The 25755-nt window shown below is 46.8% G+C and overlaps 9 protein-coding genes across 10 annotated transcripts, besides 1 other annotated feature; 5 read left to right on the top strand and 4 right to left on the bottom strand.

Annotated features, from left to right (window-relative positions):
• Positions 1-1396: 1396 nt before the first annotated feature.
• Positions 1397-1458: a sequence feature (GA-rich).
• Positions 1459-1484: 26 nt separating this feature from the next.
• Positions 1485-2844, top strand: TSTA_126270 (uncharacterized protein; the record flags this gene model as incomplete). Its single annotated transcript, XM_002482866.1, has 2 exons — positions 1485-2334; positions 2359-2844. The coding sequence occupies 2 exons, from the start codon at positions 1485-1487 to the stop codon at positions 2523-2525; spliced, it is 1017 nt and encodes a 338-aa protein (XP_002482911.1). The 3' UTR covers positions 2526-2844.
• A 2713-nt stretch (positions 2845-5557) lies between these two features.
• On the top strand, positions 5558-6943 carry TSTA_126260 (uncharacterized protein; the record flags this gene model as incomplete). Its single annotated transcript, XM_002482865.1, has 2 exons — positions 5558-6342; positions 6510-6943. 2 exons carry the CDS (start codon positions 5558-5560, stop codon positions 6922-6924), a joined length of 1200 nt encoding a protein of 399 aa, XP_002482910.1. The 3' UTR covers positions 6925-6943.
• A 560-nt stretch (positions 6944-7503) lies between these two features.
• TSTA_126250 (cyclin-dependent protein kinase complex component, putative) lies at positions 7504-10402 on the bottom strand. 2 transcript variants are annotated; one of them, XM_002482863.1, is made up of 3 exons: positions 10050-10402; positions 8246-9603; positions 7504-8168 (listed from the first exon to the last, which is right to left on the bottom strand). In XM_002482863.1, the coding sequence occupies exons 2-3, from the start codon at positions 9545-9547 to the stop codon at positions 7896-7898; spliced, it is 1575 nt and encodes a 524-aa protein (XP_002482908.1). In that variant the 5' UTR covers positions 9548-9603; positions 10050-10402; the 3' UTR covers positions 7504-7895. The 2 variants fall into 2 exon arrangements, with proteins under 2 accessions (XP_002482908.1, XP_002482909.1); XM_002482864.1 differs by lacking the exon at positions 10050-10402 and having other exon boundaries at positions 8246-9978.
• Positions 10403-11232: 830 nt separating this feature from the next.
• Positions 11233-12360, bottom strand: TSTA_126240 (proteasome component Pre3, putative). The gene is made up of 5 exons (XM_002482862.1): positions 12199-12360; positions 12093-12138; positions 12021-12035; positions 11686-11961; positions 11233-11612 (listed from the first exon to the last, which is right to left on the bottom strand). The coding sequence occupies exons 1-5, from the start codon at positions 12230-12232 to the stop codon at positions 11288-11290; spliced, it is 696 nt and encodes a 231-aa protein (XP_002482907.1). The 5' UTR covers positions 12233-12360; the 3' UTR covers positions 11233-11287.
• A 390-nt stretch (positions 12361-12750) lies between these two features.
• TSTA_126230 (BEM46 family protein) lies at positions 12751-14302 on the top strand. Its single transcript, XM_002482861.1, has 4 exons — positions 12751-13027; positions 13112-13624; positions 13681-13806; positions 13866-14302. Exons 1-4 carry the CDS (start codon positions 12888-12890, stop codon positions 14014-14016), a joined length of 930 nt encoding a protein of 309 aa, XP_002482906.1. The 5' UTR covers positions 12751-12887; the 3' UTR covers positions 14017-14302.
• A 35-nt stretch (positions 14303-14337) lies between these two features.
• TSTA_126220 (F1F0 ATP synthase assembly protein Atp11, putative) lies at positions 14338-15627 on the bottom strand. Its single transcript, XM_002482860.1, has 2 exons — positions 15399-15627; positions 14338-15329 (listed from the first exon to the last, which is right to left on the bottom strand). Exons 1-2 carry the CDS (start codon positions 15572-15574, stop codon positions 14477-14479), a joined length of 1029 nt encoding a protein of 342 aa, XP_002482905.1. The 5' UTR covers positions 15575-15627; the 3' UTR covers positions 14338-14476.
• A 251-nt stretch (positions 15628-15878) lies between these two features.
• On the top strand, positions 15879-16402 carry TSTA_126210 (uncharacterized protein; the record flags this gene model as incomplete). Its single annotated transcript, XM_002482859.1, has 2 exons — positions 15879-16027; positions 16177-16402. 2 exons carry the CDS (start codon positions 15879-15881, stop codon positions 16400-16402), a joined length of 375 nt encoding a protein of 124 aa, XP_002482904.1.
• Positions 16403-18529: 2127 nt separating this feature from the next.
• TSTA_126200 (endoglucanase, putative) lies at positions 18530-19280 on the top strand (the record flags this gene model as incomplete). Its single annotated transcript, XM_002482858.1, has 2 exons — positions 18530-18677; positions 18752-19280. 2 exons carry the CDS (start codon positions 18530-18532, stop codon positions 19252-19254), a joined length of 651 nt encoding a protein of 216 aa, XP_002482903.1. The 3' UTR covers positions 19255-19280.
• Positions 19281-19741: 461 nt separating this feature from the next.
• Positions 19742-25321, bottom strand: TSTA_126190 (polyketide synthase, putative; the record flags this gene model as incomplete). Its single annotated transcript, XM_002482857.1, has 4 exons — positions 19742-21022; positions 21090-23456; positions 23509-24910; positions 24972-25321. 4 exons carry the CDS (start codon positions 25319-25321, stop codon positions 19781-19783), a joined length of 5361 nt encoding a protein of 1786 aa, XP_002482902.1. The 3' UTR covers positions 19742-19780.
• Positions 25322-25755: the final 434 nt, after the last annotated feature.

Genomic DNA, 25755 nt, shown 5'->3' with positions numbered 1-25755 from the left:
ATCGGGATAAGTACCGGTATGAAGTAACATAAATCCGACCTTATAACGAGTCGTTGACATGACAAATTCGATGCTTCTCAGTTGGTTTACAAGAAGGTCTTCTTGCGATCAGATATGTATAAGAATCCTGGTGGTGAATGCATGCTACGTACATAGCTGACCCAAGTCATGATACTTCTCACCGATGAACGGTACAGTCAAGCAAACCGGTCGGAACCATTCAACTACCTGAATCCCGATTGTACTCGCAACACGTCACCTGAGTATACAATCAGGTACCGTTACTGTGACTGACGTCTCTACGACATTGTGAGTGACACGATGGAGGAGTTTCCATCGCTTTGCAGCTGTGTGCTTGTGGTATTCTTGATGTGATGCTGATGGCTTTCTAGATGAGCCTCATGCGAAAAGATAAAAGGGGTATTTCTGGGGCAATACCTCTCTATAACTTCTGCACTGTCCATCAAGCTTCGAAGCGACGTTCGTTGTTCTCGAAGACGTTAAACAGCGTTCTTGAGCAGGATTTACAAGGACCTGCGGCGATCTGTGATGGTCTTTGCTTGCTTCGCGGGAGAGGGCAGTTGCTGTTTCTGGATCAGTGCATAACCTGTGCTCGAGGTAAATGAGCTATGTGATACCGTATGCAAGCAAGTTGTTCATTGACGACTGTAGGATCCTTGACGGCTCGATCATCACGACTGTCCGTAGTGGCGGAAGACCAAAACCTTCATTTGCAAACGCTTTGAAAGTCTGTTGTATGCATCAGTTCTCCTCTATCACTTCGTCGATAGCGGTCATGTCAGTAGCATACTTTTGGCCACGACGCATCATGTTCGACACGGTTGTTCTTTTCAGTCGTCGCTCGCAGAGTTCTCATTGGGGCTGGCATTTAGAAGACCTAAGGAACGTCAATTAAGCATGAATAGAAGCTTTCCACAGGCCACAGTCAGTCAATGCAAGTATATTGTGAGACCTGTTTTGTCCTACTGACACAACGGGTCGTGGACTCCTCATCCAACAACGCTCCAAGTTCGATGATACACCACAGCCCGCTTGAGGAGTCTATTGCATGTGAGGACAGAAGCAACCATGCCGCAGTATTTGCTGGATGCAGAACGAATGATTGGCGACTATCATCGACACAGCCTGTATACAGGAGAAGAGATGCAGAGGAAGATGTGTCGTTCCTTACTTTGCCCGATTACCACCGCCCGGCGCCTTCCTTGTGTGCATGACCAAAATAAACAATAAGTAGTTGCTCTTCTCCCTCTTCTTCCTCTTCTCTCTCCAACTGCATCGCAGCCTTTCATCTGTTCGCCTACGCTTCTACATTCTCACACGCTCCTACTTTTGCACTTTCACGCATTCATACTCTGATACTACCACACTTTCGTATTTCTCTTCTCTCTTCTCTCTCCTCTCTTCTTCTCTTCTCTCTCCTCTCTTCTTCTCTTCTCTCTCATCATACTCTCTACCTTTTCGCCATGTCTTCTCTTCGCATCCCCGGTATCCCCTACATGCGCGGTCCTCGTGGCCTCGGTCGCCTCACCGCCGCTTCTGCTTTCCTCCAGCTGCCTCGAAGCCCTGTCAAGTTCAGACGAAACGTTCGGACGTGTGATATCCCATCAACGCCTGTTTGCAAGCTCCCTCGTCGCATCACACCAGATGCTCCTCGTCGTCGCGGTTTCCAAGCGACTCCTGCTACCAGTGCCATTCCTTTCCCATCACATGCTCCGTCAAAGCCTCCTTCTCCCACTCGCTATTGTGTATGGCCCACTCCTTCCATGTCAAAGAACGGAGTTAGTCGTGCTCTTCAGAACCGCAGTTATAATCCTTCTAGTCCCCTACCGTCACGTATTCCTGTTGCTGTTGATATTCGTTCTGCTCTTCCTGTCATCCCCTGTCCATCTGCACTGCGCAAGAGGGTCAACTTTGTTAACCCAATGACTGCAATTCACGCGAACGATGGCTCACCTGTCAAGGCCAAATCGTCTCGCCGTACTTACCATCCCAAACCTGAGCTTGTAGCCCGTACTCGTCTGTATCTCAAGCTTGCTCAAATTCGCAAATCAATGGTCAGCCGCAGTGCCAATCCGCTTCGAAGCATCCTTGTACGACCTGGTTCGGAAAAGGTTGCAAAGAAGAAGGGAGTTCGCTTCGGCCCGACTCTGATTCGTGAAGTAAACTACTGGATTGACCGAAAACGAAACGTCTTCCAAGATGGTGGCCTTTGGCAAATGGGCAGATTGCAAGGCTGGCGCATTACCCCCCTGTCTACTCCGAACGAGGACGGAGAGACTGAAAAGTACATGACCATGTGGGGACACGACCACAGTTCTTTATACTATCACAGTGGAGATGTAATTGAATGTCCACATGAAGGTTGTGTCTGGGGATCTATTGCTCTGTTTGTCAAGTACTGTCGGCTGAAGAGAATGGACCTAGGTTGTGAAGGAGAAAACCTCATGCCTCTTTGGAGTGCCTATCGACAGAAGGCGCGTGATGCAGGCTATGATTATCTCTAATCTTCCCCTCATGTATCTCTCTCCGCTTGTTGCCCATTATGTATCCCTCCATGTATTCCCTCACGCATCCCTTCATGTACCCTTCATGTATCTGATGTATTGGCCGCATGTACTCATTGGGACTCTTATGTACTGCCCAGTCATGTTTCCTTTTATCTACCATGTACTGACCAGATGTACTCCTTTCTGCTCTCATGTATTTCTCAATCATGTCCGATTTTCTTTCGTCTCCCCGGCCTTCTGGTACAGGAGTCTGCTTCGGTCTAATCATCTTCGATATTCGAAAGTCCCTCTTTGGCGCGCAACCACCTCGGATTTGTCCTGTTTCGCGGACATTAGCTTGGTACGGAAACTGTTGACTCGCATTTCATTACTGAAAAGGTAAGTACAGACTTCTCGGCGCCATCGACTGTACACTAATCAGCTCACTTGCTCAGATTGACTACTGCTATTTGTCGTTTCCAACGCGTTTACATCTTCTCTCTTGAAAAGAAAAAACCTCCAGAAAAAAATCTCGTTTAGTTTTGTGTGCTCTCATGCCTTTGCGACTTGCCTTGATTTTATCTGCTTCTCGTTTTCACTTGTCTACCTTCGTGTTTTGCATCTCATGAAAAGAAGAAAAGCACAAAAAATTTGAAATGAAGGAACTGCCTATAAAGAAAACCCCTTTCTGTGTTTTCGTTCTTCATTCTGGTTCTTTATTCTGGTGCCTCGTTCTCTGTTCTTGTTCTGTGTTTGTGTTCTCTTTTCACCTCCTCCCCCTTGATCGCTTGCTCATTTCAGAAGAAATCTCCAAAAAAAAAAAATTCTCGTTTTCCTTTGCTTGAGCTTCTGTTATTTGTCTTTGCCACTATGCCATGTTCCATGTGTTTATTGTCTTTCTCCTTTTCGGCTTTTGAAGTTTATGTATTTGCTTTTGGTCTCCGTCATGTATCTGCACAGCATGTACCCCATTGACTATGTCGTATATCGACACGCTCAGAGGAGGCATAGCTGCGGTGGGAAACTCTTCGATCATGTAAATAATAGGAGACGAATAACAATCATCGATTTCATTCAGTCCGGCATTTCGAGCGTAGAACAACCGACTCCGTAAGTCCTCACGGAACCTTGACACGCGCTCTACGGAGTCGTCTAGGAATCCCATCGAAAATCTTCTTTCCACGCAGATAAGCATTTGACTTTACGTTACTCAAACCTCAGAAGCCTGAGTTACACCCTCGTCGATGTGCTGTTGTTATCGCAATTCCGAGAACGGCAGAGCAGATTCGTCATATGGCCTCAGAAGTAGCAACTACCTAGGTACCTATGAGATGTGTATGCCTGGTGACGGTTAACAACTTTGACAGGTTTTGGTACAACATTCCGATCCCGTTCTGTATCAATATCAATTGCCCCGCAAACCGCAAAGAACCTTCTGAGTAACAGCCAACTGTAAACTTCATGCTGGCGAACGGTATCAAGTGTCTTGCTCATCTCATTTAACGGAAGTTGTATGCAAATCGTTAGCTGTGACACGACCGCCAACATAGATTTGCCCCTTTTCAATTTGCCATCCGCCCAGAACAGTGTTAAGTTAGGGCAGTAGCCCTAGTCCTTCCTTAACACTTACGTAGTACGTAGTATACTGAACTCGATTTCACTGAATCCTCAGTCTTCAAGTCTTTTCATATGGGTGACTGAACTGTTGTTCCTATTCCCACAAAATTGGAGAATAGACTGAGATAGCATTGCGAGACTAAATCCCGAATTTCCTTTTTAGGAAGAAATTTCCTAATTAGGACATTTATCGTCCAGTACCTAGCGCTCAAGGTGAGAGGCCATGGCAACCTAACTCAGAGTGAGCTTGAACGCCACCATCGAGCCGCCTCCAATGGCTATCATGTCAATCGCTTCGAATGCCGCCTTCGCCATCATATACGTGGAGGAATACCATCGAGGCGCGCTTGGTCTACTGTTTCTGCGATCTTCTCTTGTCCGTATACTCACCATAGATCAGTCCCAGGAGAGCCATGCTCCCACAGACTATGTCAGTCATAAAGAATGGAAAGACGCCAAGCTGTCATTCTAACAGTATCAGTGATCTTCTTCTCTTTGGCCAGCATCTTCGTTGGCCTCTACTTTTGTTCATGCTTGTTTGTGGTGAAGAAGGTTAGGTTAGCTGACTATCTGATGATTTTAGCATGGGTAATATGACCACCCAGGGTACCGGAGCTGTGCACTGCTAATGATAATGGAAACAGTTATTTGACTTCGGCCTGGTAGTATCCGTCTTCTTCGCAATCGGGAAGGGTTTTGGGCTCCACGAAGAAGACATCAAGCAACAAAATGAGATTCCCCTTAATAAGGCAACATATTTGCTTCAGGTCTTTTATGTAAGTTTCTCAATGGCACCGGACATTTCCAGTTGAATCACGCATATAAGCTTACATATTCCACAGGACTCGGCCTCTATGACCGCCAAAAGCTCCATCCAATCTTGGCAGCGTTCAAGTTCGACACCCTGAAAGAGCACTGTGTTGGCATCTTTCCGACGTTCCTGGCTTCGTCGCCTTGCAATATTATCTTCTATTCCGCTCTTAACTCGAATGACCCTACCGTTCCGACAAAAGCTGATACTGGTATTCACTTTCGGTGCCGCGATTTTTGTGATCATAGTAGACGTCATCCGCATCGGGTTCCTAGAGCATACCGCAATAATCGAGCTCAAAAACAAACAAGTAACTAATATAGGGCAGCTGATCGCCGGCGATTACACTTGTTCGTTAGTCCTAACAATATTCTGTTTTCGACGTTCTTCGGCTACGTGTGTTAACCAGCTATTTTGAAATGTTAGGGTCTGCCCGCGTTCGCATTCATGTGATCCACTATGGAAGTGAATACAACTCTCATTTGTGCCTGTATCCCAAGCATGAAGCCTCTCGTGGCTCGGTTCAGTCCCTCCCTACTACGGAACTTCTAAGAAAGGAACTGGTGATGCATTCGAAGACGAACCTCCAATTATCAACGTATTGAACATGAGACCAGCATCAATGCCGAAACTAACTCAGAAGGAATCTTTACCTCACAACGTGCTAATCGCAACACTGTTATTCTTATGGGGTTTTTCATACGGCCTCATTGGTATCCTTAATATCAAATTTGGAATGCTACTTGAATTGAGCCCGTGGGCAACCAGGGGACTTCATGCTGCCTACCATGGAGGTTACTTACTTGGAGGCATCTTCCTGGGGCGGCTATTCTTAAACAAGTTGGGGTTTGCGGATGCTCTCATCGCCGGACTTTACATATACGCTTGCGGAGCGCTTCTTTTCTGGCCTTCCGCCGTCCTCGGCTCTTTACCAACTTTCATCGTATCCAACATGGTGGTAGCATTCGGGTTGGTCGTGTTAGAGACGACAGCAAATCTTTTCGTTGCTATATGTGGGCCGCTCGAATATTCAGAAATTCGGTTATGTCTCGCCCAATCCTTCCAGGGTATGGGCAACGTGTCTGCTACGGAGCTGGCAAGGAGATTCTTATTCAAGAATGCTAAGGATACTACCGATGTGGTTAACGCACAGTGGACATATCTAATTATCGCCTTTATATCAGTGCTCCTCTCAGTATTATTCTATTACCTTCCTCTTCCGGAGGCTCCGAATGATGACTTGAGGCAATTAGCTGCTCAGCGCCCTGAAAACCGTGCCAAAGTATGGAATATGCGAACTTGTTATTTTACTATGGCAATGGGGATCGGCTCCCAGTTCTTTTATCAAGCAGGACAAGAGGCACATTTTGTGAATTTCACCGACTATGTGAAATTCACTAGACCAAGGTATGCTACACTTTCTTGATTCTCGTCCACAGGACCATTTCCATGTTTCAAGCCTATTTTTACTGGGAGAAGGCTGACTAACTGTGTACGCGTAAGCTCATCTGTTCGGGCAAGTGACTTTGAATCCATCGGGGGTTGTCTGTTCATAATTGGATGTCTATTAACAGCGCTAACAATGTGGCGATTATTGAAGCCTCGATGGACGCTATCGTCTTATATATCGGTCTGATCGTTGTCGGAGCGCTTTGCATGCATACGACCGGTCTAGCTGCTGATGCCATGACAATGATAGTCTTTTTCTTTGAGAATTGTATCTTTCCTACCATATTTGCAATGTCCATGCGTGGAACAGCGCAACATGCAAAGACTGCTGCTTCACTCATGGCTGCAGCTATTTGCGGTGGCACAATTGGGCCGTTTGCACAGCTTGCTGCTGCTATGAGCCATGGTGAACCATGGTTCTATAGCGTCGCAACGGCGTTCTGGAGTGTTGGAGCTCTGTTCGTCATATATCTCAACTTTGTGCCTCAGGCAAAGAGGCAGGTTGATCCTATACGCGATGATTATATCAAAGAGAAGTAGGAGTTCATGAATTCTTGGGACTGGCGAAGCCTAACTCTGGACTATGCTCATAGGGAGTTTCCTATTAACTTTATTTCGAGAAAGTGGTGTATTAATTGGTAGAGTGTATCAATTGATTGATCCATCCGTAGGGTCTAGAAATTGGATACTGAAGACCAATTTCACAATAATGTTGGATAAATGAGAGGAGAAAACGGCACTTTTCCACAGACATGATCACTCAGAGGTCAACGACGTAGCATTTAGGTTGTGGGAATAGCTTCAAAGCAACTATCCACCACTTGGTTGGCTGATTTCGTTGCCGTAGGACTCAGCCAATCTGTATCGCTACATGAGTGATTAGCGAGAACTAGCGATATAGAGTCAGTCGATAATGGCGCTGAGTGTTGAATCGGGCTGTGACTGCGGTGTGTAATTACTTGATATCGGGATGGGTGCGATCAAGGTGAGAAAACAACTTCGGAGGAACGCTTCCATTCCGACGAGAGTATTATGTATAGATACGTTCAATACTGCGCTACGCTAATATTAGTATTCCGTGAACTGGCCGGATCTTACGAGACGCGTAACGAGGTGCAACCCAAGAGACGATGTGAGATCAATACCGTACAAGCGGAGGAACGGAGGACATACACATAATACTAATCGTTATCAAGGACCCAATAAGACAAATGTATCCCCATCACAAATACATACACAAAAAATATCCACGTACCTAGACTGCGACATAGAAGAATCCGCTTCGCCAGAAACAGGTGCAATGATAAGAAGAAAGTGTATGAGCCAATTGATGGAAACAGATAAAAACGGGGCAAGAAAAACAAAAACTCCCACGTCCGTTCTATGTTGATGCGGATTCATGTAACTGATCGGTGAAAAGAGGCACGTTGTATACGCTCATATATAAAAGAAAAGGACCACCGAAAGATTGACTCGTCTCCACCGAGTGGAGTCAATGAATGGGTGCTCCGTCACGTCCGAGGTGGTGTTGGCGCCTGCCCGTATTCGGACCCATCGCGACGGTGGTGATGACGCTGATGTTCCCGGCCTGGGTAATTTATCGCATTGGGTATATTGCCTTGGACAGCTTGCTGTTGCTGAGCAATTACTTCTCGTGCATAAAACTCAACCAACATCGTTCCGTATGCTTCGAGTTCCTCAACCGGTACTGCTAGCCGAAAATCGTTGAGGAGAAGGAATTGAAGTTCAAGGTGATTCAGTTCGACAAGAGGGAGTCCTCCAACCTACGGCGAAGATACATTAATAGCTGGTCAGCGGCATACTGGATCAGGTATATGCTTTCGCAAAGTTATAGACATACCTTGGCATAACGAGAATTGGTGTAAAAGACATCAGAGAAGAATTTACTGGCGCAAGTGACACCAGCAATAACTAGTCGATGTATGTTGAAACTGTCAACAACAAAAAAGTTGGTCAACTCTTCCTCCTCTTCATCATCCAGCTGTAAAGACGAAGGGACGGAGGTCTCGGAAGATTTCAAGTCTTGTGCTGTGATTCCGCTGGAAGATGGCGGTGTGACTACTGACGGGTAACCACTCGAAGGTCCATGTGTCGCGGCCGATGTGAAATGAGGTCGTGTGGATGTGGGCTCGAGCCTGATTCGTCTACGGTGGACAGGTCGGCTGTTCACCATCTCCGTCATTCGATCGAAATAGACGAGCAGACTGAGGAATACTTCGTACGTCGTGGGGCAGTACTTGTGTATTCGCGCGAGATAATTAAGAATGGTGATGGATGGCACATTTTTGCCGTGAAAAGCAAGCACACTGCTGGCTTGCGCACTCAGGTTAGCAGTGCCGTCGGGAGGAGGGATATGACGATGAATATGTTCATGCTGCATATCATTCGTTGCAGTAATCTTTGTCAGTAAGCCCGCGACCATTTCAATGATGTCCGCCACCGGCATTGAGCTGATTTCATATTGACGAGTGAGCTCCGACGGCCTGCCACCAGTCCCTCTTCTCGACTGCTCAGATTGTTCTAAGAATTCTTCACTAGCAAAGCTTTGAATGTGCGACAGAGAACGGACTTTGATTCGACTAGGCGAAGCTGGCTCTGAACTCCCTAACGATCGCGTTGACGGGTGGGTGGGATGCAGCTGTGGCGACGAAGGAGAGGGTATATTGGATATTGCAGACATGTGGACTGGCCCGGAGTGGCCAGCGGAGGACGCACCAGAAGGATGAGCTTGATAATCTGGGGGATAGTATCGCGAATTGGCTCCTACCATTGTGGATTCAGGGTTGCCAGCTTCTCTGGAGGATGCTGCGGTCATCGTGGAGGATGGAGCGTCAGAGAACTGTTGGTAAGGGCGGTGATTGCTGTTGTATGGTTGATGAGGTAGAGATTGTACATATGCTGGTACATCATGCGACGGCGGTGATGAAGACGAGTACGGGGGTGTATGCGACGCAACTGAAGAAGGAGCGGACGGTGTGATTGTTGAATAGGTCGGAGAAGCGGTCTCTCTGGAGTCAAGAGTGGCGGATGATGGATGATAGTAATTATGCTGTTGCGCTATTGCTGGATGCACAGGCGACGAGCGATACGACAGTTCTGAGGGATTGACGACGCGGTTTATCGTACTGTTTCTTCCAAGCATGGTGGATCCGTCGTAAATTGACGGCGCGATGAACGTAATCCGACGCCGTGGTTGGGCTAGTGATATCAAAGCCCATATCAGTATTGCGGGCTAATAAAACGATAAGAGAAACAAGTAGTAAAGGAAGAATCCCCGAACAGTAGCGAGCTACCAGATACCGATGCTTTTCTGTTGAAGACAAAGCGGGACCGGCTGGCCATGCAGTGAACGTGTAATTATAAAATGCTGAACAGAAGGCGATGAGAAGAGGCGGGGGCTCGGTGAGGAGGGGAAAAACAAGAATGCGGGATGGAAGATATAAGAGAATTGAGTGGCGGGAGCGGGCAATGCAAGTCTGTGACTGTATACAAGAAGCTGGGAACGAGATCCGGGTGAGCGTATTGTAGTCTGTATAAAGTGTAGCGTATCTTGATGAGATGCTTTTCTTTCGTGAAGCCAAAGCAAAGGTGAGGTCAGGCAAGGGGAGGTAGTTGCCGGAACGAGAATTAGCGACCTCACTTACTCAGTCGGGATTGGGAGCCTTGCAGCCTTGGAGCTGGGCCAGTCCGAGAGTCCGCAACGCAACGTCACAGCAACTTCAGTATGGGCTATCCCCTAACAGAACCATTTTCTTTTCGCTTTTTTATTAGTAGTTGAACTCGAGGACAGGGACGAGCATGAGCTTGTGCTCGATATCGGTTCGGTTCACGTGGTGAAGTCGCTTGCTTTGGGGTTATGGAAACCGAATACCAGGGTGTCGTCAGGTTGCAAACCGAGGGAAGATTGTGGCTTCGACCGATGGGATAACTGGTGTCTTCGGGTTTTTTGCGCAGAGCTGTGTACTCTTTTTCGCTTCAAAGTATCCAAATCTGATGCTTGGTGGGATGGAGAGATTGCGTTGGAATAGCGTCAAGTTCAATCTGGTTCACTGGGCTCGAACGTCCTCGGTTGTAGTTGGTCAATTCTTTAACAGTCGGGTAGATGAGGTACAGAGATAATATGTTAATGTGACTTCCGTTGGGCTATCCGAGCAAAAGAGATAGATGGTGTGTGTGCCCAATGCTCACACTGTCAATCGAACCATAGATATATATATATAGCATGTATATATCCTCAACCATGTAGGTATCTTAGATATACGGGCCGTTCGGCGTTGCTTAGAACTTTCGCATAGCGATCGATCAATTGATGAAACCTAGCAGCAGTTATCGACTAATTGATGAAGAAAACTACAAAAGAGAAAACGAAAGCAACAGATCGATTATCGCCAGTTGAAGATCTCAATCGCCGGCTAGACCGTACGTTGTCTACTTGCGTAAGAAGTCACGGCCCAAATACCGTAAAATACCGTATCGTACGGAGAGTGCCGGACGAATGACGGGACAGCGACGGAGCAGGTGGCGAAGGGACGCATGTTGATTTATGATTACAGTACAGCGTATTTCAGCTTGGTAATAAATGGTTAATCATACAATTGTCACGTCACGGCCGTCATATTACAGCTGCTCACCGGCTCTTAACTCCATGTACACTCACGACAGTGTACGGCTCCTAGCGGGAGCTCTACTCGAGACCCTACTTTCAATGTCTGCTATCGATGGCAGATGGGATTGTAAAAGCTGTCACATTTATTCTGGATGAGGCTCGGAAAACACATCCAGAACGTTGGACATCTTACTCGCGTCTACGTGCTGAATAAGAAGAGAAATAAGAGAATTGGACTCAATGATTGGTACGATTGGTCTATAGAACAACAATCGTCTATCTGGCAGGCCCTGGACCGGTATATCCATTGTCGGGCAGATATAGGTGACGAACTGCACCTTTGGCTGTAAGCACAACCAAACGAATCACACCACCGGAGCTTCCGTCCCATTTAATCGCTTCGCTCAGGGCACTCTTCACAAAGTTGACGCCCTCCTCTTCCGTCATTCCTTCTTTCCAGTTCGCATCGCAGTATCCGTAAATGTAGGTAGATCCGGAGCCACCAATGGCATACGCTTGTTTATGGAGGGAACCGCCTAGAGGGATTGAGTATACCTGGCCGCCGTGTCGTCGGTCGTATCCGGCAATGATAATTCCTGCGCTGTAGGGTTTGCCCACGAATCAGTCTCTTTCTCGGTGTCACCTTGTTCGTGATGGATTATTTGTCTGCTTACCTTAACTGGTCCTTGTTGTCATAGCATAATTCCTGGAACAGAGCAGCCGCTGTTTGTGTGCTTGGTGGCTCGTTGTTCACGATACCGTACATGTTGAGATGGTACGAAACAATATCGGCGACCGCTTGCGTGTCCGCAGCTGACCCAGATCGGCAGCACCAGATAGTGTCGTGGACTTGTGTAAGCTTATCTGTCACCCGGTTGGCGATGTATGCACCGGTGGTTGTTCGACTGTCTGCTCCGAGGATAACGCCGTCCTTGAAATTGATTGCCATACTACATTGCGGATATTGATTAGCTTGTTCGACCAAAGGATGTATGAACGGGTAGCTTACATCGAGGTACCTAGGCTATTGTAAGCGTTAGCCAGCGTCCACATTGATAATTTCTTGCTGATAGAAACTTACTTAACCTCGCCCTTCTTCAAATGATTCATGTCGACGTGTATGCCATCTAATCACAGTGTCAGTTGGTAACCTATCGTAGCTCCATCGAATGCGAGAGCTTTCTTACCTTCCCCTAGAGAGCCGCTAGCGTTCGAGATCATCCTGTGTGTCTGCACTATTATCTATAAAGCTCGGAAATAAACGATGCTTTCAAAGAAGGGTTGCGAGTAACTGTTTGACAGTCTGGTGTTGGATGAGTGGACGATGTGATGGAGTGCAATATTGGTGTGAAGCTCTGAGGCAGCCAACAAGGCAAGCTACTAAGGCGGTCGGCACGTAAAGCTTGTGATTGGATCAGAGTAGCTACCAATAAGCGTTCGACATAATGTGGCTAGTCTGTTTCGGGTGCGATGCACTAGCCAATCTGGGACTAGACTGTTGCCATCTTGCAACGGCTGCTCCGTACTCCCATCAGGTCTCTCTTCATATTGAAGCATCGGAGTCATTCATTTCTTGGGCTATCATCGAATAATCCATATTCTCACGCTCACTGCCGTTAGGTACTTTCTGTACCCAATCCATTGATTCCATTCTCCCTGATCGGATCTGCTACAGCCGGCTCTTGGACCGCAATCACGCGAGCCGGATACTCTCCGCGCAATGCTCCTGCTAAGTAGTGATTCGGAGTAGTAAATAGGACACGACGAATCTCGCAACAAGCGTCTTGCCTTCCGAACGTTTCTTTTGGACCCTTGATCTTATACGGGACCATTGCGCTACTTGGAAATACAGTCTATTGACAAATACTTGATCATAATGTCGGAATCCCCTCCCCCACCGCCGCAATGGAACGTTGCGACCATGGCTGGCAATGCCATGCAGTTCCTGCGACTCCCAATGCTGGCTTCATCGGGACTAGCAGTAATTGCGAGTAGTTTATTATACTTCAAACAAAAGTACGTGCACCTTTCCTCGCGCGTTTCAATTGGTACTCCTGTGTTAGATACAGGACATGACATTGACTTGTCTCTTATTGCTAGTGAAATAATATATCCGCGAACCGTACCAGTGGATGCTCGTACAAACGTTCCAAAGGCATCTTCCTTTGGCATATCCGATTATGAGGACCTTCACATCCCGACTCCTGACGGCGAATCGTTAAATGCTTTATTCATTCGGCCGTCGAACAAGAACGCTGCTCGCGACGTCACGATCTTGATGTTCCACGGCAACGCCGGCAATATTGGCCATCGAATACCAATCGCAAAAGTGTTGACGAAGGCGTTAAATTGCAATGTGTTCATGCTTGAGTACCGCGGATACGGGCTGTCCACGGGGACCCCAGATGAAAGAGGCCTGAATATTGACTCACAAACCGCCCTGGATTACCTACGAAACCGAGCAGAGACAAGAAATACAAAGATTGTAGTGTACGGTCAGAGTTTGGGCGGTGCGGTCGCTATCAACCTTGTGGCCAGAAACCTGGAAAAGGGAGTTATCGCAGGTCTCATCCTGGAGAATACGTTTCTGTGTATTCGTAAACTCATCCCATCGTACGTGCCACTCAAATCCGCTCGCCCAGACTTACATGCAATACTAATTTTCTTAGGGTTTTTCCTCCTGCTCGCTACCTTGCCCGTCTATGTCATCAATATTGGAGCAGCGAAGATGTGCTCCCAAAAATAGAGAAGATCCCCATTCTTTTCTTGAGCGGGCTGAAAGATGAAATGATCCCGTAGGTCCTTTCCTGAAACACTCAAGATTTCTGAAACGAACTGACGGTATCGACGGCAGTCCCTCGCATATGTTGCGACTGTATGAATTATGTAAAGCCGAAACCAAACTCTGGCGTGAACTACCCAATGGTGGCCACAACGACAGTGTCGCAGAGCCCAACTACTTTGACTATATCCGGGAATTTATTGTGGATTATGCCATTGACTGAATCAGTAGGAAGCATTGTGTTTGCATCGGAAATGCCACACGCATCCTTTGGTAGCACCTGTTCGGTGTTTTATACCTTTTACATTTACTAAAGATACCCTAACTCAACATATTCATATTCATTCCGTTAAGGCTCCAGACTTTTGGCTGTTTTGACGGATGTCTTACTGTTTTTCCTTTCGTGGTCGGGTTTGTTCCCTTCAGTGTATATATTTGTATTCGGTATCTACCTCTATTGATTTATCTGGTAGATCTTTGGAATATTATTATATTGCTTCTGACATAACATATCTTACGATCCGATGTGCTAAATAAAGGTTTTAGGGACTTTGGGACTTGAGATAATATTACACTCGGCGACACCCCTATATCTTACATTCAAAATAATAATTGTACATATCGTGCTCCGTCAAGCAGGAGGATTGTTTTCCAACATAAAGCAGAGCTGAATTTATATACATCTAGGAAAGTGTCTCTGTCTCACTGACTAGGTCCTCGATCTTGAAACCCTCTACATCTCCACGTGTAAACATCCGCAACAACTCGCCTTTGCGTCCGCTACCTTCACCGTCAAAGTCATAAAATCGTTGCACGCAACTGACCAGCCAACTGGCCTCAGAGACTGACACGCCACTGTCCGGCATGACTTGTCCGTGCATAAGCACCAATCCCTTCTCATCTGCCAGGTCGAGATGGTGAGTGATTGTTGTATGTGGTTGCGCGTATGAGCCGTGCAGTTTGTAGGCCGCAAGGTGCGTGAAGACGACCGTGGAGGTATGTGTGTTGGCTGTCTGCAGAGAGGATGAAGACGAAGCGGCGGGAGGATGAAATCCCCATTGTAAGAAATGAATATCAGCGCCACCTTCAACAGCGGCCGATTCTTCTGATTGTGTGCTGCCGCTTTGTCGTGGTAAAGGAAGGATGAATTGCGGATTCGAGCGCGCTGCTGTCGCCATCCGTTGGTAGGTCTCTAATGGAATCACCGCGCAGATTGAGCGGGCATTATTCGCATGTCGCAGTCTCCACAGTGTTTCGATCTCTTTCGGCGGGAGAGTAAGGATCTTTTCGAGGTTGAGATAGGAACTCAGTGGCTTAATGCCCGGCGTATTTGAGTCTGTGGCTGCTCTGGCAGCTGCGGCAATCGGCGATGATGCGGTTGGATGTGTAGGTGTAGATGAAGGGGAGGGTTTTGTGGAGGTAGGTGAAGAGGCTGGCGATGGCTCAGGTGTTGCGACAGTGGATGCTTTGCGACGGTATTCGGCAATCTTATCTTTGTATGCTTCTTTGAGAGACTCTACCGAATCATGGCCTTCCCTTCAGAGAATAGTAGCAATTTAGGTCAGTGTTAACTTTTCTGCGTCTCAAGGGTAGACTGTGGCATACTGCTTTGCTTTTTGATCTAGTTTGTGCTTGTACCTATCCAAGACTTGTTGCGGATCTCGATGGGTGGCCAGAAATCGTACATCGTGTACTTGCGCCCATCTTCTTTGTTGAAGTTGGAACAGCTGGGTTTGGGTTCTCACCAAGGTATGCAACCGCGGAACCCGAGACGAGGCCATGACGAAGATTGATCTTGTTGTTCGTGCGATGTGCTCAAGAAATGTTCGGAGATAGAGAAGGAGGCAAGTCAAGATGGGGTTAGCGGGAAGGTTAAATCTCAGGGTCTCAAGTCATGTACCATACCGTATCGTATTGTATCAATACGCCATACAATGGGTTTTGTAAATACTCAACTTCAACTCTCCGCATTCCGAAAGACCGCCGTGCAAGACTCCAGCAATTCCATGTGAAGGAGTCCTTCGCATGGAATTGCTAGAAAGGAGCCTATTTTTATATCGCATTTCTGAAATTCTTCTACTTACCATGGCGTTCTCTCCAAGTCAACCTCTCCCGATATTCAGCGACATTGCTGCAAATCTCTCCCAGTTGCGTGATCAAATATTCCACATGGACGCGCCGGTACAGATGACATTTACAGAGTTCAATGCTCTCTGGAGATACGTTGACAATATGTACGTACGTAATAGCTCAACACACTGCAAGAGTAAAATAACGACTACTACCTACTACTATTGTCGATTATGGAGGCCCAGCAAAGGGCCTCCGGCTGAGGAGCGGCAAAGACAGCGACCTAGTCGAATCCTAATTCCTGTCCTGCCAGGGTCAAGGTTACAGAGCGCGCCGGACTTGTGCTTATTGAAAAGTCCGCAACCGAAGGCCATAGTCATGACCATTCGACCCTTGAGTTTAATGCCCCTGAAGTTAACGAAACCCTACAGAATGCTCAGAACGGGAACCTCAAAGCTCTAGAAATTGCAGGAGTTGATAAACTTACTGTTAAAGCTGTGTATAATGGAAGTAAACATGGCGTATGGCCAATGTTATGAAGTCGGAAAGTCCAAATTCGGATCACACCAGTCAAGAAGTTTCCATAGACGCAGATAGCTCACAAGAGCGAAGGGGTGCGATGTGCTTGAGTTTTTGAAAGGTCTTGAATCGAGATACGATGATCTGGAGGGATAGATAAAAGGCTTGCCAGCCGAGGTACAAGAATTAATTCTCGAGAATTTTATAAGTCGACTCCGTACGATAGCTGGAGAGATGGAGTCGGTTAATAATAGTACATTACGAAACGTTCAGAACCAAGAAGACTGAGGTTCTTTTTCGAATCACTAGGAAACTGGTGCCATGCTGTTAAGGTTGTTCAGTCTAATAAAAGATACCTCCCAACACAAACAGTCTGTCAGGCAAAACTGTTGGTATTTGATCTGAGATCAATCCATAAGAGGGGGATGCGTATGTAATTTGCCTGAATCTTAATAAACCAATGATGATGTGATGCTGCAATATGGAAAGCATGTGAGACCAAAGAAGTGTTCAGATCATAAGCTCTCCTGGTTAAATATGTGACTGTAAGTGTTGGATGCGAGGGTGCAGTTGAGATCCGGATAGTGTTGGATATCTGATACGCTAATCCCATTCTGGACGACCTTACTAATCTGTGAATCCCCGGAAAAACACAATTGCCGATCCCAGGTTTGGCACAATATCGACAGCCCTACTTTTGGATTCAGGATTGCTATTACCTAATCAAGGAAAGCCTAAAACATGATACAAGGAAAATTCGAGAATTGAAGACACAAGATTGAGCCTACGAATCAGTTTTACAGCTCTATATCGAGAATCTTCTATTTGAGGTTGTCTGGATATCTTCTAGATGGGATTCTCAAGCATAAATAGTGTCCAACAACCTCGTCAAGATGTGGATAGAAGAGAGTGCGCAGAATTAGGTCAATATCAATATTTCCCACTATAAAGACGTCTTTGAGTATTGAGCTTAACTGAGTTTGTGCTAGTACATAGCAAGTTCCGATACTACACAAGGAATCCCTTACGCGTCGGTGTCAGAAATCTTAAGAAGGAGAGACAACTTAGACTACTCAATTAACCCATATTCCGGGTTAGGAAGCTTATCGTACTAGTACTAGTGCAGATGCACCCACAGTAAGATTTATAAGGCATTCAGGCACAGCGAAATGGATCTGAAGCTTCAGTGACAAATGAATCGGGGAGTATGGCAAGTTTCATGGCGATAGTCAACTGTAACAACCAATGACTAGCTTAGGTATCTCGAATGAAGTGAATAAAACTAAATATATCGTATTGCAAAGCTTGAGAAACTCCATTAGAGAAGCTTAATTCCAGTGGGAACTCTCCTTTCATGTCTAGATAGAAAATACTTAGGCAAGGAAGCCAATAGTTTGGGGGTCGTCTGGTCAGGCCAGTAGACATCACAGAACGTATCATAGAAGCTGTTGTTGTGTCACGCTTGATCGCTATTAACTTACGCGTTAGCATACCTCGCCACGGCTTGCGAGATTCAACAAATTACCCGCAATAGTGATCTACCAGTTAACTTATGTATGCACTACTTATTCAACTTAACTAATCCAATGTTCTTAGGGCTATCGGGATAAGATTAACCAGTGGAGTGTAGACCATTAGGAAGAATGTGCACGTTACGTATGCCGTCTCCATCAAAATAAATGGTGTGGTTGCCTTGCGAGCTTCAAACCTTGAAAATTAGCCCTAATTTCTTAATTCGGTATTTCTGTCAACCTCCGGAAGTTCTGTAGCGGCGAAATTATACAGTAATTGTAACATTTCTTCTTTTTAAAGTTGGTTTCATGTAAAGTTTGGACGTGCTAAGGGACTTGGGTCCCTACCTAGGTAGCTAGGAGCATCTTGATAGATGTTGAAGGAATGCGACATTCCTTAGACCTCATGTATGGGGTTCCCTCACCTAAAAATTCAAGGAATGGCAAGCCTAAATGAGTCTATAATCTGATATCATAGCTATAATCTTGCTTGAAGTCAGCTTTAAATTGAACGCTCGTCTCTCAACTTTCATGTTCGTCAGCTCTGTATCTTCGTTGTCACAAGCGGATTTCCGTCTCTCTTATGCCTTTCGGATTAGTACATATTTTAATTTGGAAGTCGACATAATATTCATTATGATTTTCAATGCTATCATCAGCCTGACGATCATCGGAATCACGTCCGCACACATGGAGATGAGCTGGCCGTATCCTCTACGCAGCAAATATGATCCTCAAGCAACTTCGGCCGACTACTCAATGACGGATCCATTGAAGACGGATGGTATATACATTTTTCTCAGAATATGGATATAATGAATAATTGAGAATATAGCTAACGGCACGAAATATGAATAGGCTCCAACTTTCCTTGCAAAGGCTACCACACCAATACTCCATGGCGCTCAATAACCACCTACACCGCAGGACAGAAATACAACATCAGCCTAGCTGGTTCGGCTACGCATGGAGGAGGATCCTGTCAGTTGTCACTCAGCTACGACAACGGCACTTCATTCCACGTGATTGAGTCCATCGAAGGGGGCTGTCCCTTGGAGTCAACATACAACTTTAGTATGCCCAGTGATGTTGCTGATGGTGATGCTCTTTTTGCATGGACTTGGTTCAATCTCGAAGGAAATCGCGAAATGTACATGAACTGTGCCGATGTTACAATTACAGGGGGCAAGGGAAGTCCTGATTCTTTCGAGTCAGCGTACCCCGACATGTTTGTGGCTAACACTGGAAACGGTTGCAAAACCGTAGAGAAACAAGAGATCATCTTTGCACAGCCAGGAGTCCAAGTAATTTATGGGGAGGGTGTGTCTTCGTCGAGCCCACCATTCCCTTCTTGTTCATAATTGGTTTTCCATCCCCTACAGGTTAGCCTTGCTATTGACCATTGCACACGATCCCCTATTTAAATAATTACTTATTTGCTGCATACCTGTGTGCGTCGTGGCTTCATTGTGCATGTGCAAGCTTTCCTGTTGGTATACCTCTATTTTTCGGGAATAATATGAGTCTTGCAACACTCAGAAGTCACTTACCAGAAAACCCCATTAAGAGGATCAGATGCATGGACCTAATTTAATTCATTCCTCCTGGTTACTTTTTGAGTCATCTCACCTCTTTGAGACTAAGGCGTGCGACAACTTGCATTCGTTCTATTGGAAACACCTGTGGACAATAGCTACTTATATTTATAGCGATATTGACGCATTCTCATGATGACCTAGGTAGCCAGATAAGTGTGGGTTTAGACGTAGCATACGATGTAGGATCGCTTGTAGACAATTATTAACCACGCAAGTACACTACCTGGGCAAACTCTAATCACATGCAGTACCAGGCGAGATCACAATCATGATATCTAGTTCATATCGCTTAACTGTAATATTCTTCCAGCCATTTACGCAAATCGCCAATCGTGGGATAGTCCAAGAACATACTCCCGCTGACTTTGACATCCAATTCCGTCCTGAACTTTTCCGAGATGACTAGTGACATCAGACTGTCGATACCCAGGTGAGAGAAACTCGCGTCATCTTCCAACTTGGAGATTTCAAGAGCCGCCTCTTTGGCAATAAGTGCGAGGGCTTTGGTGGTGATGCTGTTGGAAGACACCGCTGATTCAACGTTCGCCTTTGCTACCGGTTTGGATTCTGCTGGTATAGTCTCTACTGATGACGGAAGAGATTCGCTCTTATCAGCCGCACTAGGATGCTTTGCTTCTGTCACGGGTTGTGGTGTTGACACTGAAGATTTTGCAACAGGCGCCTTGGCCTCCATCACCGGCATCTTGTCAGGAGGGGAGAAGAACCGAGCAAGCAGAATACGTGGATAGCGACGGAACTGAATTCCTCCGACCATACCGACGATCACATTGTCCTGCATGATATACACGTCGCCAAAGTAGACAGTAGGGTCCTCGACAGTTGGTATCATCTTGACATATGATCGATACTTGGCCCCTGGAAGCAGTGGTTTCGCAAACCGCATCGAGTTCCACCCAGGCGTCACGCAGTAGTTATTCTTCGTGTCCATTGTGTCGGAACAGTTCATGGTAAATCCAGCCAAGTGTGCCACACTGTCGATAAAGTATGGCGGTACAGTCCATACTCCACCATCCTTGGTGGTGAGTTCTACGTCCGCAAACGCTTCTAGTCCATACATTACCACTGATTGCATACCCCGGTACTTATCAGCGTAGTCAACCAAGTTGCTAGCAAAAAGTTTGTATGCCATGCTGTGTGACAGCCGGCTTGCTTGACCTGTTGCCGCCATGTGCTCAAGCGTTTCGATCCGGCCCTGCACGAAGTGTGCCATGGGAACCCATGAAGACAGCCATTCGGACGCATTACCAAATATTATCTGAGCTGTTGCGAAAGATTCCCTAGCGTTGCCGGCATTGTCGACGTTTTGCCACGTTAAGTCAACAATTCCTAAGTCGATATTAGCGGTAGTAGCGGTCACACGAATCAATTGAGGTTTCTTTGTGTTGCTCTGAGCTACAAGTCCTTTGGTGACGTGTAAATTTATAATATTCATGTGCACTTCCTTCGTTTTTGGACGTAATTTGTGGTGTAGATGTCCACCAAGAGTGTATGCAATGTCGGCATGAATCGACTACATACAGGTTAGTTGATTTGGAATATAGGAATGTAGGAAGTTGACAAGTAACAAGTAAACTCACCGATGTAGCCACACCACAATTGTTCATACGATGGCCGTTCGCGGCTGCAAGAAAGTCTGGCTGCATAACATCTGACTGCATAACGACAGTACCTGCAGAACCGTTGAAGTCTTGTTCGATAATCTGCTGCACTGTAGATGTTTGAACCTCGCTTGTCACTTGGGCACTTGATATGAGCTTTGCCTTGGTGACTTCTTTCTCAGAGTCGTAGAATGTGTTACCCTTCGTCAAACACCAATCTCCGTTATACTGCAGCCAGTATGTCTTATCATTCCAGGCGTACGTAGGCAAGTCAAGGAGACGGAGTCTTCCTTCAAACGGTCGATGGAGCTCATTCCAACTAACATCCATCCCGGCAAGATGGAGCGCAGCCATACTTTCCGACATAGTCTTCCAATTATTTTCACCACGGCGCAGCGAAGGTATAGTAAGTTGGGTTGATGGGATGGTCGATCGCACGAACCCTGTGCATACGGGGTGGGGCCCGATCTCAATCCAGACAGTCTCGTTACTCACGGTAGAGACGTTCTGTGCGTTCTCCAGTGCTGCTAGGAAGTTCACCGCTTCCCTAGTGGCTCGACGTACGTAGTTGGCATTTAGCGTTTTGCCATCAAAGACCACTCTTCCGAGCAGCGGCGAGATGACAGGAAGTTTTGGTTCCTGGAATATTACGCCGGACTTCGAAATGGCTTCAAAGTCGTCCAATATAGGGTCTGTTTGTTCGGAGTGAAAGGCAAATGCAACATCGAGTTTGATGCATCGATATCCGGCAGCCTCTAAGATGGCTGCAATTTCGTCCATCTGGTCTTTGGCCCCACTGAGCACTGTATCGGAGGGACCATTCACACAAGCAATTGTATGTGGCTTGCCAGCAGAGACCTCAGCAATCTGGGCCAGGGACGCTCTCACTGCCATCATGCTATGGCTGCCAATCTTGCATTGTTCTTCCAGCATCTGGGCACGGCGTCCGACCATGAAGATGGTGTCGTTGGCTGTCACGACACCGGCGACATGCATTGCCGCATATTCGCCGAGACTATGGCCCATAACAACATCCGGCTTGACTCCAAGAGTGGCCCAGTACTTGGCTAAGGCAATCTCTGTGCAGACTAGTGCAAGTTGAGTAACTACCGCAGAGTGTACGTAATCTTTAGGATGTGATCCATCAATCGCGGGGATGAAAGACGGGAATCCCTGCCCCTGGGCAAGAGAGTCAAGATGCTGAATGGTCTCTCGGAACGTGGGGACGTCTCTGTACAAGTCTAGGTTCATGGATTTGTACGAAGCTCCCTGGCCAGTGAATGTGAAAGCAACTGGTGGCGGTCCAGATTTTCCTACCGGCTTGACGGAATCAGTCTTTTCCAAGCTAGCGGCCAGATGCTTTTTTAGATGATTAACATCTGTAGTAGAAACTGCAATCCGGTGGCTGTGATGATGGCGGCGTGCAGTTGTCGTGTACCCAAGATCAGCGATGTTGATATCTGGATGCGCATTGAGATGCGCAATTAGCCGCTCGATATTGCCCACCAGGGACCCCTTAGTCTTGGCTGATACGGCAATTATGTGAGTCCGACGAAGATCCTTTTCTTCGATATCACGAGTTGGTGCTTCTTCAAGGATCATTGTCGTGTTTCCACCCGCAGCACCGAAGTTATTGACAGCCAAAATTCGCTTTTTCCCTGGTACCTGCGGCCAAGAGGTCATTTCAAATGGGATTTTCAAGTTGCGCTGGTCAAAGTCTCGGGGAAATTTAGGGTTTATTTCTGTTTTGATGCCTATGTGCGGTGGGATGGCGTTCTTTTGGAGCATAAGAAGCACCTTGATCAACGAGGTAACTCCGGCGACGGATTCACCGTGGCCGACATTTGCTTTCACTGAGCCAATGTGTAGCGGCTGATCTTTACCACGGCGTTTGGTGAGAGGCGCATATACTTCCATGACTCCCTTCATCTCCTCATAGTCCCCAGCCTGTGTGCCAGTTCCGTGGAGCTCGATATACGATACGTCTAATGGGTCTACTCCAGATTGGCGGAGCACCTGGCGGGAGAGATATGCTTGATGACCCGCGTGTGGGTGAGTTATTGAGACTGCTTCAGCAGAATGATTGGTTCCAGCGCCGAGAATAACACCTAGAATGTTGTCGTTGTCTGCTTCGGCGTCTTCGAGCCTCTTAATCACCACAGAACCGATACCGTCAGCTCGACAGTATCCATCAGCGGTAGCATCCCAGGTCTTGCATGCATTGTGTCCTTTGGTAAGGAAGTGACCGTTGCACAATCCTGTGAAGCCATCAGGGTTAGTCAGTACGTTGACACCGCCAGTCACTGCGGTATCAACTTGGCCATTCCATAGAGCCTGGCATGCTACCTAATAAGCGATTAGCGATTTTGAGCAATAAATATGCTGGGTACAAACTCACCTCGATAGCGGCGAGACCCGAGGAACATGCCGTATCGATGCTGTAACTTGGACCGGAAAATTTGAAAAAGTAATTGATACGGCCTGGACCAAATGCACGACATCCACCAGGGATATAGTACGTACTTACCTCCTGTCCTTGATTGACCTCGCGATAGTCATCAGCAGCCTGGCCATAAAACGTTCCAATTCGTTGCAACTGCGTGGAAGCAGTGCGATTACCAACGTATCCCGCACGCTCCAACGCTTCATACGCGGTAACCAACGCTAGACGCATTTGCGGATCGACAACTTGGGCTTCTCGCGGAGACATATTAAAGAAAGGGGCATCAAATAAACCGGGCTCATCGATAAAGCAGCCATACTGCGTCATGCTTTTGTTAAGCTCTTTGCCAGTAGGATCAAAGTGTGTATCAATGTCGAACCGATCAGGTGGGATCCGTCTCGACACATCCAGGCCTTTCTCTAAAAGCTCCCAGAACTTCTCTGTATTGGTTGCTCCACCTGGGATTCTGCAGGACATGCCGATGATAGCCAGCTTGGACTGTGCTGGGCTGCGAGTGGTAGTGCCTGTTGGCGAAATTTCGGACATCCACGGAATAAGGTTATTGATTAGAACTTTTGTTTTCGGCAGACCATCCTTCAAGGCAGTATTCAGATCGTTCAATGGTATGGAATTGCCAAAGCAGTGTAGAACTGCTTCGGAGGCCCCAATGCATTTGACCCTGTCAACCAGCCCAAGAATGACACGGTCCCAATAGATTGAGTGGGTAAGGAGTTCCGCAACAACAGATTCGAATAGCTCTCCCGCGGTTTTTGCTGGGTATGGTAAGCCTGTACTAGTCGAGTACACTGGTACCACTGGCCAGGCCTTTCTGCTGATACTGTTTAACGAGCTTCCATGGACGATACTCCAAATATCTTGATGTCCGAAAATATGCGGTGCATGACAGAGTCCGCCATAGACTGGCAATGCAATGAATCTAGATCCACGGAAAAATTCCGACTTGTTGAAGAGAGCTTTTAGTCGAGTTGGAGGCCCGCTCACCGTGACTGAAGTGCGACTAACTGCACTGACAAAGAGCTTGGCAGTCTCTGGTGTCTCGAACCGTGAGTGCATGACATTCAACTCTTTTTGGGCAGCCTCTGAGTCCACATTGTGAACGACGTATGCCCATGTATCAGGCTTTTCTGAAAGATCTCGGGCTTCAAGATTCTCTGAAACACCTTGAACATGGATTCCCAAGCGAAAGGCCAGACGAACTGCATCTGCGCCAGCCAGTGGCAAAGTAGCCAGTGTAGACGAAAGTGAAACGGCAGTCGATGCCAGAAGCCCGATACCCAAACCTGCAAGGTACGTATTCGACAGGTCGCACAGCTCTTCTGGGTAACTTTCAGCGTATCTAATCGCATCATGTTAGTGACATACTATGAAAGGTCAAGTGGGAATAAATTGATACCTACCCAATATATGTCGCCAGTTGAACGACAGTAAGGAGAACCCCGTCTACGGCACCACAGATAAGTCCTTCTCGGAGCTCAGTATCTTCTGCCCAGCTTAGAATGGTTTCAAACGGTGAGATAAGCTGCTTTAGTTCAGTTGGAAGTCGCCGGACTTCATCTTTGACGGCCCATGTAGCCTCGTTTAAAAAGCAAGCTAAGACCGGATGATTCTTGTCCTTACTATGACTGTGTAGCTGACGGAAGAGATTCTGTAGGTCCTCGCTTGGAAACTCATTACTGAAATATACAAGCTCCATCTTGGGCGAGTCGTCGTCGGAATCTGAGCTTGCTGTAGGGGTATAGATGGGCATCAATGTGGATGGCCAGGAAACACAAGGGTGGGGGTTGAATGATGAAGAAAATAGAAAATGTTCACACTCTGCTTGTACTGAGTCAATATACGAAAAGCGGAAGATATGTTTTACTGTGGGAAGCATGCAATGCAGGAGCAGTCACGGAAGTAACATCTCGATTGTTAGGTCATATCATATTTTCCGAAATCCACATATCCTCTGAGGGGCTTGTGATGACTTATTATTGTAATTTTTGATCTTACCAATATTTACCTCGCGGCATATCAAGTCGTATTCATCGGGATTACTTGAAATTGGTAAAGGGGTTGATGGGATTGACATCTCCACGATGGCATTCATCCTTATCGGATGACTGGCGGTTTCCTATATGGTACCTAAGACGGGTAGTTTCTAGATTCTGTAAAGTGCACTAGACTCTGTTTCTGGGAGCA

Source organism: Talaromyces stipitatus, genomic scaffold (assembly GCF_000003125.1).
Source record: "Talaromyces stipitatus ATCC 10500 scf_1105507295555 genomic scaffold, whole genome shotgun sequence".
Classification (NCBI taxonomy): domain Eukaryota; kingdom Fungi; phylum Ascomycota; class Eurotiomycetes; order Eurotiales; family Trichocomaceae; genus Talaromyces; species Talaromyces stipitatus.
This window is presented reverse-complemented; position numbering and strand designations above follow the sequence as displayed.